The sequence below is a fragment of the Nycticebus coucang genome, chromosome 9, assembly GCF_027406575.1.
Source record: "Nycticebus coucang isolate mNycCou1 chromosome 9, mNycCou1.pri, whole genome shotgun sequence".
NCBI classification, from domain to species: domain Eukaryota; kingdom Metazoa; phylum Chordata; class Mammalia; order Primates; family Lorisidae; genus Nycticebus; species Nycticebus coucang.
This window is the reverse complement of record NC_069788.1, coordinates 115,779,259-115,794,093: the sequence shown is the minus strand read 5'-3', so window position 1 is coordinate 115,794,093 and position 14,835 is coordinate 115,779,259. Positions and strand designations below refer to the sequence as shown.

The 14,835-nt window shown below is 45.2% G+C and overlaps 1 protein-coding gene across 9 annotated transcripts in view; it reads right to left on the bottom strand.

The window, feature by feature from the left end:
• Positions 1-353: 353 nt before the first annotated feature.
• The window catches only part of SLC8A3 (solute carrier family 8 member A3), a 143,996-nt gene continuing 129,514 nt past the window's right edge, over positions 354-14,835 (bottom strand). For 5 of the 9 annotated variants that reach the window (XM_053602435.1, XM_053602436.1, XM_053602434.1 and 2 more), the window contains 5 exons: positions 11,389-11,406; positions 7,371-7,495; positions 6,706-6,805; positions 4,769-5,044; positions 354-2,424 (listed from right to left, as the gene is read on the bottom strand). In XM_053602435.1, the coding sequence (XP_053458410.1) occupies positions 2,048-2,424; positions 4,769-5,044; positions 6,706-6,805; positions 7,371-7,495; positions 11,389-11,406 (896 nt within the window). In that variant the 3' untranslated portion in view covers positions 354-2,047. The remainder of the gene's footprint in view (positions 2,425-4,768; positions 5,045-6,705; positions 6,806-7,370; positions 7,496-11,388; positions 11,407-14,835) is intronic. The other 4 variants (XM_053602439.1, XM_053602438.1, XM_053602437.1 and 1 more) reach the window with 3 other exon arrangements.

The window sequence follows — 14,835 nt, the reverse complement described above, 5'->3', positions numbered from 1 at the left end:
AATATGTGATGAGTAAATGAATGAATGGATACTCTTTTGGTAATTGCCACAGGGCACTGTCCTCCCAGCAGAGTTCTCGCTCTGCCTTGACTTTCTAACACAGAAAGCTCTTTTCCCTTTAATCATCACAGCTCTTACTACTGAAGTCCTCTGGCTTCTCAAAGTCTTGGTTTTATAGGCAGCATGTCCCTGAAGTATTTTTGCTTAAAAAATACTGGATCTGGCACATTGGCACCTGAGTGTGATAGGAGATGACACCTTTATCTAAGTCAGATCTTCTCAGAAGAGACCCCACCACCTCAGAAGGTGGCCCCTGGGACTTTCCCTGAAGAAACACAGGAAGAAGCAAGCTGTATATAGAGAGATATAAGTATAGCTTTTATTTATTTTTTTTGAACCAACCCAACATTTCCACTGGCAACTGTCAACATAGCTTATGACACAAGCACTGTTTCTTTTTTAGTTTTTTCTTAAAAAATGTGTTTAAAATTAAACAGGTGTCTTTTAATTTATCCCCACCCCCCCTTAGAAAATGTATTTATGTCAATGCAGAAAGCCTAAAGATCTGTGGGCAGTTTCGTGGTGATGTCATGTACGTGTTTATTTATGTGTGTGTTTTAAAGCCAGGTCCTTTTAAAATTGGTTGGGAAAAGGTCTATAGGGTGTGGCAATCTCTTTTCCTAAAAACCCAGGCTGCATGGGATGGTGGCAACTAAGATTCCTCTTACTGGGGCATGAAATACCCTACAGGCTGGAAAAAAGAGCTTCATGAAGTTTAAAAACAAGCAGGAACATGGGAGAAATGAGGATTCCCAGTTCCTAGCTTGTATAAATGCTTTCCTATGTGACCTGAGGGATCAGCAAGGGTGGGGGCAGCCCCTGGTTCTCAAATAAACGTCTATGTTTTTACATCACTTCAAGAAATACAGTCAGCTGTCTTCAGATGGAGCCTTAGGAAGTGAGGGGGTGGTGAAGCTGACATTTCTTAGAAACACTGACATTTAAAAAATAGTCTTTCCCTATTAAGATGCCACTGTTTGGACATCGCAGCTCTCCTGCCTCAGGTGCAGAGCCAAAGATAAGAAAGCACGTATCCCTTTTGTTCTCATCACACTCCCTTCCCACTTCTGTCCCATCTCTCCCACTTGCTGAGGGCTTCCTGCAGATGGATACACATGTAGACATTGACACAGCAATGCTCACAGAGTTGGATAGGCTGGGGCAAGGGAGAAGACAATTGCCTTTTGATTTTGACTTAATTTCAACAGAAGCATATAAAGCGCCTCCTGCTTTATATATGTGAAACCCCTGCTCTTTACTGCCCCACATGGGTGTGACAGCCTTTTTCCACCCAAACGCCATCAGACCTCCAAAGGGCTCAGAGAAAAATAGGATACAGGGCCAGGACCCTGATGGAGCCCAGAACCACCTGTCACCCTGTGGGGGCGGGAGCGTGTGTGTCTGAAAACCCTCTCAGCCCTGGCGTTCCTTCACAGCACCTCTGTTGCTCGCTTCAGAGAGAAAAGATGAAACAAAACAATAAGCAAAACCCCAAGGGGGAAAAAAAAATCAAACACAATAATATCACAATGAAAAGAGCACCCAAACCAGCCACACGGATCTGACTCATCCTCACCCCTCGCCAGCTGAGTGAGATAATAGAGACTCATGGAACTGGATGGACGGGAAACCCTGCCCCCAAAGAAACTAGAGGCCAGGGAAAAGCAGAAGAAGGTGCAGAGAAAGAGAGAAAAGCGTCTGACCTTCAGTATGGGTCAAGGGCATGAGGGGAAAGATGGTGTGGAGGTGGATTTGTTGCTGCTGTTTGTATTTCATTAAATACTTTGTAAAGTGGGTGGTTCTCCTTTCTGGTTGGTTAAGACTTTGCCCTTCCAGTTCACTGCCAGGGTCTGGGTCGGGTGAAGTTCTGGGGCTGGGTCCTGATGCTGCCTCTGGGTGTGGGGGGCTCATCCTGGAGACCGGTGGGAGGCGCCCTTCTCGTAGGAGACGTCTCGGGCCTGCTCTGTGGGGGCTTTTGCTCCGTGGCTCAGAACCCCTTGATGTAGCAATAGGCCTCCAGCGTGGCAAAGAGTATGTAGAGCAGCCACAGGCTTACGAAGAGCCACGTCGTGGCAAGCTTGCAGCCGCGGGGGCCGCCGAGCTCCCCGCCCAAGTGGGGCCGCCGTCGGTACAAGAGCACGCTGATGCAGACGAACGCGAAGATGGTGAAGAGGGTGACGGAGAAGGCCAGCGTGCCGGCCGACACGTGGAACTCCTGTCCCTGCAGGGCCCAGTAGATGGCGGCCACGGACCAGGCCAGGCCGATGCCCAGGAAGACGTTGACGGCGTTGCTGCCCGTGACGTTGCCTATGGAAGCGTCCGCGTACACGTCCTGGAGGGCCGCCGCTTTGCTGGCAAACGTATCTGGAAAAGGGACAGTGACAAATGGGAGCTGGCGGGAGGCCGAAGCGTGGAAGGCCTGCGTTTCAGCATGCCCCCAAAGCAGCTGGAGCCAGTGGGGTGAGCCCAGGAGCCAGAGACAGGGGCTGGTTGGTGGGGGGAACACTCCCAGCTGTGCCATTAATAAGGCAGGTGGTCCTGGGCACGTCACACCACTGGTCTGGGCTCTCCACTCTCATCTGCAGGAATCCGAACCATTCTTAAGGGCCTTTCCAGTCCTGAGGTTTACTGAGTGGCCTTCTTGTTCTCCTTTGACTACTTTTTCAGTAAGGGGATTTTGCCATCCCATAATATCTCCCCAGGGAACCCTGACACCCCAAGAAGCTGCTTAAAATAGATGCCTGATTGTAACAGGCACTCACTGGGCAGTGCCTCACTGGTCAGGACTGGGCTGGGTGCTAGATTTACGGGGACAGAGGACACAGTGGAGAGCCATGGTGAGGATGGGCAGGTGAGCTGTGGGTGGGCAGGCTCTGTCTCTGTGGCCTATGCGTGGATCATAGGACATTGCGGGATGTTTGATGTTAGATCTTGGCACAGATTATAGGCAGAGAAGGGGCTGTCAGGGACAACTAGCTCAACCTTTTCTTTTACAGGTAAGGAAAGCAAGAACCTAGGAATCTACTCAAGGGCTCATGGGATGTTAGCAAGAGACTTGACCCTAAAATTCTCCTGTAAGAACTCATTCCATCCCATCAACTATATCCAAGGAGCTTCAGCCAAAGCCACGAAATCAGATGAGTAGACCATAGCATAACCTTCCTAAAGCCCCTCATAATATTAGCTGTTCTCTGGACCAGTTGACAGGGCTTGGAATTGCTCCAAGCTGTCTGCCTGCCTAGTGGGGGTTGCCTCATTACTGCTAAATTTCTCAGCTCTCCCTGAGAAAACCTCTTACCCTTTCTTGCTATGACCTTGCTTTTATGCTTCTGATCCTCTGCTATTTCTCCTCACCTCTGTTCTTTCCTCCATATTTGCTTCCCACCCCGACCCCAATAATTCAGGTCCTCTGAGCCTGGAGAACAGAGGTCACAGGGCACAGCCCTTCCCTAGATCTTCCATCTATTTTCCAGGCACCTGATGTGTTTTCATGGTAGCTAAACCTCTTGCATCACTAATGTACAAATAATCTTACTGGCCTGTGCTGGGGTTTGGGGAAGCAATTTTCCTACAGTGTGATGTAGATCCAGTTACTCTCTAGGAAGGATATATTCTCTTAGTATGAGAAGGGTTTCCCTTGGTCCAGCCAGCAGAGTCCTGTCTGATGAGATTCAACTTCACCTTTCTGAAGGGGGATGTCCTCTGTTCCTTTGTAGGGCAATTGGGATGCCAGCTCCCTGGCAGGAGTTTTCACATGTCCTGGAGACTGCAACTGAATTAAGTAAGGAAGTGGGCCAATGCAACCCTTACTTGCCATTCAGGCCCAGCTTCCAAATACCTTCCCCTGAAAGCCAGCCTGGCCCCAGCCTAGCCCAGATTCACCCCCTTGTCTATTTGCATAGAACCTTCACTTTTCTTCATAGAACTTATTGAAATGATTTTAATTGTAGTAACTGAGTATAGTTGTCTTCACTCTATTTTAAGCTGCACTTGGAGAAGGAAACATGTCTATCCTGCCTCTCATATAGTCCCCACCATTAGCAAAATACTGTACTGGGCATAAATATTTGTAAATATCAGTAAATATTTGTTCAATGAAGGAATGTTTGTGTCTGAATGTTTTTAAGGTAGAAAAAAGCATGAAATTCATCAAATGAAAGGACAAAAAGCTTGCTAAGCTCTCCCCGCCTGTTCTGCTAGGAACACTTTGCATTCACAGTGTCCTTCCAAGCATTTCTACCATGACATCTCCAAGCAGGCTAACATTTAGCTTCTCAGAGACTGCCAGAGTTACATGGCAGGAGAATAACATCTATATTCTTTGAATTGCATTGTTTGTGGCCTAGTCATGTAATGTGGAGGTTAAGGGATTGGGCCAATTACTTGGGCAGGTAGCTTAACCTCTGTGGGCCTCAGTTTCTTTATCTGTCAAAGTGAGAATAATAACTTTTCCTAAGCAGGGTTTGGGGAAGTATTACAGGGATGAAATGTGTAAATGGCTTAACATATATAGTTTCTGTCACATGGAAAGGGCTCAAGAAATGTTAGCTATCATATTAATGTCATCATTAATCCCTCTGTTGGACTTCAGTGCACCTTAAAGGCAGAGGCTTTCTTAAGCCCCAATCTGAGATTACGAGGTAGAGTTATGGGGGCATCAAAAACAGGTAATATTTTCTTTGCAAACTCAAGCATCTCTCACTCTTACCTGGCACAGAAGTGCCAAATGCCACGAAAACCACAGCTGTGACTGAATCCTTGAGACCAATGGTGCAGCCGAAGTGGGAGGCCAGGTCCCCGATGATGGCGGTGAGCATGCCAATGATGAGGATGGAGACCACGAAGCAAGCCCAGCCATGGCAGTACTCTGTGGGGGGCACGCAGGCAAACAGCACCTTCCAAAAGACTGTCAGGAAATGCATGACGTAGTCAAAGCAGGATGGCAGCCTCTCTTCCCCAGATTCATCCTCATCCTCGTCCCCTGCTGAAGTCAAGACAAACAGGCCCAGGGAAGGGTGGCAAGGTCAGATGACCATCCATGAGAATGATCACAGGTGTTGTGAGTTGGAAGGGGATGCCAGCTGTTTTCTGGGCAGCTGGGGAGGCCAGTGACCTGGCACCAGAACAGAGTTGGGAAATGGGAGACAAGTTGTGTTGACTCATTGGTCAATTAGAACTCAGGGCACCAGGGGAGCATGGGAAAGAGAGGGGGCAGGGAAATAAGGAAGAGGAAAGAGAGAGAGATTAAAAGTAGGCTGGGAGAACATGAGAGAACAAGAAAGTGGAGGATAAAGGAAGGAGGATGGAGTAAGGTGCATTTTTCAGCCTTGGTGAAGAGATGTGACACCAGGTCTGTGTTCTGCTCTTCACTGGATGCTCTCGGGGCTACTCTCAAGTTTTCTGACCTGACTGCTGCCATGACCAGTGCGGTTCTGATCAATATCTATCCTCAGAGGGACAGCTGTCATTCAAGATCATGTAAGTACACTGGAGAGCCAGTACCTCCAAGTATTCCTTGGGACAGAGCAGGGATGGGCCATGACTATTCTTGCCATGAAATGTGGGCAGAGTGGCCCACCAAGCAGCCAGTTGGGAGAGGGTGTGCTGGGACACTCTGGCACCTAGTCAAGGGTACTCTCTGTCATGTTTTGGCACCATCAGGAGAGGCCAGGTTTATAAAAAGCAGAAGTCAGAACTCTCAGGTTCTAATTCCAGCTTTGCCATAAGGAAAACATGTAAGCTGGGGTGAATTCTGTCTGGTTTCTAGACCTCAGCACTCTCATCTGAGGAAGGAGGGGGCAGGTTATGTGGCCTACATCCTGTTCATTATCTTAAGGGGCACAGTTGGGTCACCATAGGGAGGACTAGAAGGAAAGGAAGCAGGCAGTGAGAAAAGTGGGGCAGCAGCCTCTCTACCTGGCTGTCCTTTTGCTCTGGCTCTGGGGCCTTGGGGATATGACCCTGTGGGTTGCTATGACAACAAAGCCTCACCCAAGAAGGTAAGGCCAGAAATGCTGGGCCGTGAGAGGCAATATAAGTGGCTGGGAGACCCTTTCTACCCCATTCCAGCTTGTGTGCAGGCCTGGGGCTCTTGGCCGGGCTGTGGGTTACTACCAGGGAACCTGTCAGTAAGTGTTGAAGGAGAGGTTTAGAGTCAGTGGGCAGGGTGAGTTTTTCGGACAGTCAATGCAAATCATTTTACAAACTCTTGACCCCTGTATTTCTAAATTAGAATTGTTCCTCATTTTACAGAAGAGTGGTGCCAAATTAACAAAAGGAAGGAATAACGGAAACCAGAAATCATTGAGTTGGTGTTTGGTACAAGACTCTGTACCTGTCATCTTTCTGAGAAAGGGAGCCATTGTTTCTGTTTAGAGTGAGAAAAAGGAGGTCTGAGACGATGTGTCATTCCAGTTCGCACAGCAGAACAAGGATTTGAAAATAGAGACAGCTATGCTCTTTTAGTTACTGCCTGAGTCCTTTCCAGAGTGACCCAGGGCAGCAGGGAAACACCTAGGACTACAACTGGGCAGATCAGACACACAGTCCTGCCGAGGAATTGGTGGGCTGTGGATGTGGCTACGTTCTTTCTTCTCAGGTCTGTCTGCTTCTCCCAGCAAGGTCTCATCCTGAGACCCTTCTTACCTGCACTGACTGTGATTGCCTCCATGAACTGGTCCCTCCAGGAATGGGTCCCCACAACCAAGGCCAGGTTTGTCTTCTTAATTAGTTTGTCCACTGTAGTCTGTTAGGAAGAGAAAAACTTAGAACCATGAGGTTAGAATGCTTAGAACCACTGAGGAGTCTGGTGCTTCAAAGGGATGAAAGGCGCCATGCCTTCCATGGGGTTCTAAACGTTGTGCACGGGGTGGCCTTGGAAGATATCTTCTGGGGCAATCCTTTTATTATCCCCTGGCCTTTTTGGTTGTGACTTCTGACAGTGGATGTTTAGAGTAATACCATAGAGAACAACAATATTAATAAACCTTGCCCCTTAAGAGTGAGTTTCAGTATCTTGGTTTTAAAAATACTGTTAAATAATAGTGATGATACATCTCAGGCCTTTCTAGCTCATTTAGTCCATAGTATATGTTATGTTTCCTCACAATAGTCCTAGCATGCAAATGGCCAGCATTATTTTCTTCCATGTTACAAATGGGGAAATCGAGACTTGAGGTAGGTAGGTGATTTGTTCAGTTTCAACTTCACATATTCAGTTTTGAAATTGGAAAATAAAAAAAGAGCCCCACGTCTTTTGCCTCTTATTCTAATTAATTCCTAATTCAAGTAGACATCATCAATGGCCTGACCTTGAACTCATACGACTCTTCAATGATGACCTCTAGTTTGGGGTGTTCACCCAATACTGGCTTTCCCATCTCTGCTATCCTCTTGGCCTCCTCTTCCTCCATAGTCAGCTTCCTGTCTGTCACTTCTGCAATAAAACACAATCAGACTAGCTTCAGCACCTTTTCCCTTCCCAGAACTCTACAGCTCAGAGAATTAGGCATGGGCAGTGGGTACAAAACAAATAGCTCTTGGGAATGGGAACTTTGTATATTTTTTAGTGCCTCTTCCTATGAAGTGCTAAACACTTTATGACCATCAGACCATGACAGAGGCAAGATAAATATTCCTCTTTCTGTTTCATCCCTGGTGGGCAACCTGACACAAAGGCCTTCTGAGAAACAGCACTAAGTAGAGTTCCCAAGAAATTCAGCAGGATGTTGGGGAGCTGGGAAGAGAAGTCAAATTTCTTGATCTTTACCTGTTTTGAGTTTCTGGGCCTGACTGTTTATTCAACTACTTTGTGTAAGAGTTCTGGAGGTACAGTAGACATTTATTCAAGGGAAGTGTTTACTGGTTCACATTAGCATCTGTTTCCAACACTGTTCACATTAGCATCTGTTTCCAACACTCTATATTCACAGAGAATATAGTGACAAAAGAGAAAGGAGATGTGTCTAGGAATATCTGTACTTCGTGTGAGACTGAATATTATCTTCACAATGAGAAATTTAGAAGAAATTTAAAATGTTCATCGTGTTCCAATGAAAGATCCCCAGGATTTTTATATGAACAAAGCACATTTTTTGAACACAAATACTTGTTCAAAAAATAAATAAATAAAAGAATGCTCTTCCTTTCCTTTCTCTTGTGGCATTCTCTGGATTCCCACAGCATCTCTACTCATTTACCAATGGTTTCTTCTCGTGTTAGAAATTTTTTCCACTTCAGCTGGTGAGTCCTTTTTAAGGCCACTTCACCATGAAGACATGTTTTCTGTATTAGAGTGAAATAGAGATTGAATCTTTTTATTTCCCTTTGATTAGAAAATTGCTCTTGGCAGCTTCTTTCTTTCAGAGCTCATTTAAATATCTTCCCATCCAAGTCCACATTCTCATATGCAATTAATTCTTTTATTTGGCTCCTTAATTGCTTTCACACAATAAACCTCCCATGGGAATCTTCTAGTCCTTCGATAGTCTTAAGGACAAAATGGGTCAGAGGCCAAGAAGGTCTTCTTTTCTCTCTAGCTGGGCAGTTGGTGAAGCAAAGGGAGGGGGGAGGCTCCATCACCTGAGGTTGCAAGGAAAGGAATTCGTTGAAAAGACCATAGGCCAAGACTGTAAGTCACCAGGCAGACAGCCTATGTTTCATATCAGTATTTTCTTACTTGGTCTGAATGAAGATGGTATGAGTATGCAGGGAATCCCTGTGTGGGCTGTTTTACTCAGTGTAGTCCCAGAGGCACCACATGCAGAAGGCAATCCCCCAAATGTTGGGAGCTGTCCGTGGTGCTGTCCGCTCTCAAGTGTTGGTGGCTATTTTTGGAAACAATGTTTTCACAAGGATTTACATCTTTCTGTATGTTTCCAAGTCAGCAGGCATCCGTTTGCAGCCTGACTTCATTTAATCCATTGAATCCAAGTCTTTGATTAGTTAATTCTGAAGGCAAATCTGGGTCAATCTAGGGTTTTCACTAAGATGCCAGAGATTCTAGAAGCCAGACTGCAAGCTACACTAGCTTAGAAAAAGACATACAGATTCTTATGGGTACCTATGTTTCCTCTATTCTCTGGGTTGAGCACCATATCACAATGTCCATCTTAGTAGCGACAGTGCTATTCTACTCCTCCCTCCCCAAATCCCCCATGTCATACTTTACAGGTGACACAAGAACTTTGTACCAATATAATGAGCTCTCCAGTGACATATAAATGTACCTGTCTAACCCCTTGTCTAGCTATCAATCTAGCACTATATCTATCTGGCAGGATATTGATCTACCTGCTGACCTGTTCACCCCTGTGGTGACAGTCAGTTTTTCCCTCTAGCTTTCTGAAAAAATCTTTTTGACAAATAGCCAATCCTCTATCTTTGGATCCCCAACAGTCCCACAGAGGCACTCTGTAAAAATCTGTTAATTGATTCACATGCCTTTAAATCAATTCTCATCTAGTTTCTTGGCTTGGCAGTAATTCCTGTCTTTTTCTATTTTTGTCATAATCATTCTGTTAAATTCAAATTAAGCTAATTTCTTGAGAGAATAAATCTCAAACTTAAAAGACCACAGTGATGCTGATCACTTGTTCATGTGAGTCTACAGAATTTCAAGTAAAGAGAATAAATAAATGATGGGTGATCTAGATATTCAGACTGACTAAACAAACTCTCAGTTCTAGGAATAGGAAGATAGGTGGGGAGGGGAGAGAGAGAAAGAGAGAATATGAATAGGATAGGAAATTGAATAAATATTTATATTGGAAGAACAAAGAGCTTGCCAGGCCAGACAAGAATAGGTTTTTGTGAATGCGCTGCAGGTGTCCTCAAGAAGAAGCAGAGTGACAAGGCCACTGCTTGTCACTGCAAAGCCCCTGAGCATGATGGGGTAGCTCAGAATGAACATATTTACTCTCTGACTTCCACCAGCAGGCACATTAATCATGTTTGCCTGGCCACCCAGGAAAATTAAAATTAGGATTTGAGGATTTCCAGTGAATTTAATTAAAGCCTAATTAAGGGCTCCTATATTAAAGGCTTACCAATTGAAAGATCTAGAAAAAGATACCCTCCTTTCCCCTTACTTTCACTTCTATTGATATTTGCAAGTATGTTAAAAGTATAAGGACACTTAAATATGATCACACACTTTTTTTGAACATATATGCATATGGGGTGGAGGCCAAAGTTGAAACACAGAAGCCTAAATACCTTCACAGGCAAGAGGATGAGTGAAGTGGCGCAGAGACTCAGGGCTATGACATCAAGTCCCTGGGAGAAGAATAGAGGGTGCAGGTTTGGGGGTGAGCCTTATGCTGTTGGTATAAAAAGAAAGCAAGAAACCAAAGAACCTGGAGTAACTTTATTTTTCCCACCAAAGGAAAATGTAGGAATTATCTACATTTTGGGGGGCTAAGTGTCCCAGAGGGAAAATGTCCTTACTATGTACACCACACCTTCCTAAACTCAGGGTGTAGCCTGTAGATGACTTTGAAAACCAGTGAACTCTAAGATGTTCTTAAATGACCTTAAGATTTTCTTTTGTTCAAATAATTGGTAAGCTATTCTTTTAACATATATTGCAAACTGTCTTGCATAGACCACTCTGACCTCATCTAGAGTTATCGTGTTGTTGGACATGCTGAAAATGTGCAAAGTAAGTATGATGTATTTCTGTTTGCTTTCCACTCAGGCAAGCCTGCTCTTAGAGTAAGGGTCTGTCCACCACCGAATCTAGATCCTGCATGAGAATCTCTCCAAAATAAATTCTTTAAAATTTCTATTTCCAGAACATCGTTCCCTATTCCCTTAACATGCTAATTCTTCTTATTCATGGTAGATATGACTTTAAGGGTCAATGACAAATGAAACAAACTTCTAACAATTTAAGTCTGAGCTGTGATGAGATGGAAACTCTGCAGGTTCAGTAAAATTCTAGATTTTTTCAAATCCCAGCACAATCCTATTATAGGAGATTCCAGCTCGAACTTTCACCTTCTCTTCCTCCATATCACGAGACAGCAGATGAATTAAGATGGAGAAGTCTATAGCCCACAGTATCCTGAGTAAGTTTCATTTCTCCTTCTGGTCCCAGAGAGCATCTTCTATGCCTTTATCCACCTCCACTGAGAGAAACGATACTCAAGGAACTGTCTACATCCTCACAGCTACTTCATGTGGGGAAATAGATCTCCCAATCCTTGGGAGAACTTGTCAGGTTAACTCAAGTTTGTGGGTCCTATTAAACAAATCAAAGGACATTGGTTTTCAACCAAATAATGGCACTGACAAGAAGGAGAAAAGAGAGGGCAAGACATGTCTTACCTGGAAATAACAGGAGCTCTGTTTGCAAATGGATACAAGACAAAGGAAAGAAAGAAAAGGAAAAAAGGCATTAAGGTCCCATCTTGAAAGTACCCACAGGCTTTGTGGTCGCTGGCAGCATAAGGGAAGCAGTGAGCTTAGTAGGGGAGCCCTCAGCTGCCACATGCACAAAGCAGCATTCAGGCATGCGCAGCAGCAGCAACAAGGGGTGTGAGCAGCTGGAGAGGCCAGTGAGCACGCTGTGGTTAAGGCAGAGTTTTCCTCCACCTTCCCTGCAACCCTGAGGGCTGGGAATGGAGGAGTGAAGGCGGAGAAACCCAGTGGGGGGGCACTTGTGATCTTGTAAGATATCAAGTTATCACTCCATTCTGCCAATGAGTGATATTCCAGTTTGCATGAACTGTGTAAGTTGCAACTGGCAAAGTAGCTAACTTATCAGCAGTGAATGTGACCATGGAGCTTGAACAGGAGCTCAGGGCACTGGGCAGCAGTGTGCATGGGTGGCACAGCGGCCAGTTCCAGGTCTTCTATCTCTAACCGCACGATCAGGTCATGCTCAGCTTCCCAGTGCCTGAAAGTATTCCATGATCTGAAATGGATTCCTAGCTACCACATTGACCAGAACTTCAATTCCCCCTAAAAGGATGGCTTAGTGAAAAAGTTAAGTCTTGCAGAATGTTTTCTTTGAATGGTTTGTCTTTTTTATAGCTATGTCCTGGAAGTCAGACCTCCAACATCTACCATTTTGTATGACTTACACACGTACAGCATTTGGTAAAGGTTTGTTGTTTGCTGTTTGTATTGGCAATAGTTTTTCCCATAGATCCTATGGTGCTGCATCTTTGAGTAGTGGTCTTTTTGTTCCATAAAAGGGCACACTAAATCAGAGTCTAGATATTCTGGAACAGAGAAAGTGTCATGCCAACACCTGTGTGTAAATAGGAGATGATAACCCTATGTGAGCTGGGAAACTGAGTCAAAGACACACCCAACACAGGTTGGTCCTAGCCACTGAGTTTGTACATATGCCAAACTTTCTTAGGCTTCGAGGTCTAAAAATGTAAAGAATTCTTGTGACATACCACATTTTCATAGCTTCCATCTCCTTGGCTCTTATCAGATAAAAGTGTGGCAACCCCTACCACATGTTGCTGGTATAGCTGGTGACTGGTGGAGATTGCTAAGGAAGATTGTGTGTGTGAGTGTGTGTGGAGGGGCAGGGGGCTAGAAATTTTTCTTATAGGAATCTCTAGGAATGCAACTCAAACCTGTGACCAACCATAACCACTGAAGATACACATAGCTCCAGAATGTGCATGGCATATTACCAGGGCAAACAGCAGCTGACTTTTCCTGATATTTCCTGGCTAGAATTCCAAGGCATAATGGATCAGTGAATCTCTCCACTATGTTGAGATAGGGAGCTTGTTTATTCTGTTTCTTCCATGGTTCTGTAAGGAAGAGCACCTCTTGGCCCCCAAGTTCCAGTGGAGATGTTAATGTACTTAAGTAGGCTGTACAGGGGCAGCTCTTCCAAAAAGGTCCTCGATGCCTTGGTTTTCCACTCAGATGACCCCCTTGCTCTTGACTTCTGTCTCATCCTAGAGTAGTAGGAGGGCTTGCAGCAGCTGTATTTGCATCATTCTCTGGTCATCGTCTCCATGAATCTAAGACTTCCCACTCAGCAGTTAGAGATGGGTCAGGTAGCCAGGTCTGAGTGACATAATACCTTGATGGTGTTTTTCCTCCTGCTACCGATGAGAGAAGCTGGAGCTGAACCTTTCCCCTGCGTTAATCCCCAACGTCAGGTGAGAGTCATTTATTTCTGCTCAACACTCCAAGGACAAACAGGAAAGGGCATAGTTCAGTGAGTAATTAGGAAGCATCTAGGTGGCTTGTCAGGATAAGCCCATCGATATGGACAGAGGAGGAACAAACAGGCTCCATTCTCAGGGAAGATGTTTGCCTTTCACACCTGATGTTTCCAATGTCCAGGCCCCATGGCCCTGACCATGTACTCTGTGCGGCTCCCTGAAGCCCACTTCCATTTCCAGGCTTGCTCCATTCCCAGGCAACTGTGTTTTCTACTCTTGTGTCCCTTTTTTCCTTCCCCCAGCTCACTTAGAGCTTTTAATCTCACCTCTGAAGTCTGTTTTGTTCGCCAAGAACAGAGCCTCCTATTTCAAATCCAGTTCTTTGTTTTTTAAAAAATGCAATTGTCATTTTGACCATGGAGAGACTTTGTTGTTCTGAATGTCTGAGCCTCTCCCATGCAGCAGTGATAATGAAAAGCAATTGCCACTGTACTGTTTCTCACTCTGAGAGCAGCAGGGAATTCTGGAAAGCTGGATGGGCTTTCACTTGATTCTGAGTCTAGACAATCAAGTTTTATGACCTTTCACCTTATGGTCTGATAGTAAAATTCAGGAAGACTTGAAGTAACTGAAAATTAATCTCCTAGACAATAGAACAGGAGCCTGAGAAATTGACAAATTTCTTACTGGCAACTTCCATCTGGGGGCATTTCACACAGGTTTACCACTGAAATCCTTGTCTTCTCACCTGCTTCCTCCTCCAGGACTAGGCTTCACCAGGGCTTTGCTGATGTCTCCTTGGGCAAAGGACTCAGTGCAAAAAAGGCAGGTGTCATAGATGTTTGTATTTGGCCAGGTCTTTTGAAGGCCTCAAGGCTTACCTTACTCTTTTCCATGCTGTTGGTAATGGGTATTTATGGCAGGCAGAAAAGAAGAGCATTTTTTTTTCCTTGAGAGAGAGTCTCACTTTCTCATCCATGCTAGAGTGCAGTGGCATCATCATAGCTCACGGCAACCTCAGACTCCTGGGCTCAGGGGATTTTCCTGCTTCAGCCTCCCACTTAGCTGGGACTACAGCTGCACACCACCATGCCCAGCTAATTTTTTCCTCCCTCCCTTCCTTCTTTTCTTTCTTTTTTAAATAGAGATGGGGTCTTGCTCTTGCTTAGGCTACCTGAAACTTCTGGCCTCAAGTAACTGTCCCACCTCAGCTTCACAGAGCGCTGGGTTACAGGCATGTGCCACCGCACCGAGCCAGATAAGCCTCTTTACTGGTTGAATGAAGGCATGTATGGACTTTCAGTTCCCTCCTCTTGTCTGGAGCCACAGCCTTCTTGCCAGTGCCCTGTATAATCCTTTGTGCTGCTGTTATTTGCACCTAAGTAGCTGGGTGCAATTGATGAACCTGGCTTACAATGGCCGTGGGTATCTGCAGCTTCCTACAATTATGGATATGTGGAGTAAATGCTCAAAGGAGGTGAGAATGAGTAAGGAAAGTGCTGAGACAACTTCTGAGAGTATTTTGGTGGCAGGAAGTGGAAGATTGACAGGAATACAATGTGAAAAACAATGGAACCACAAAGAGTCTCTTTCTTCCAACACTCTTTGACAGTCAGGCTGATGGCAGCATCTT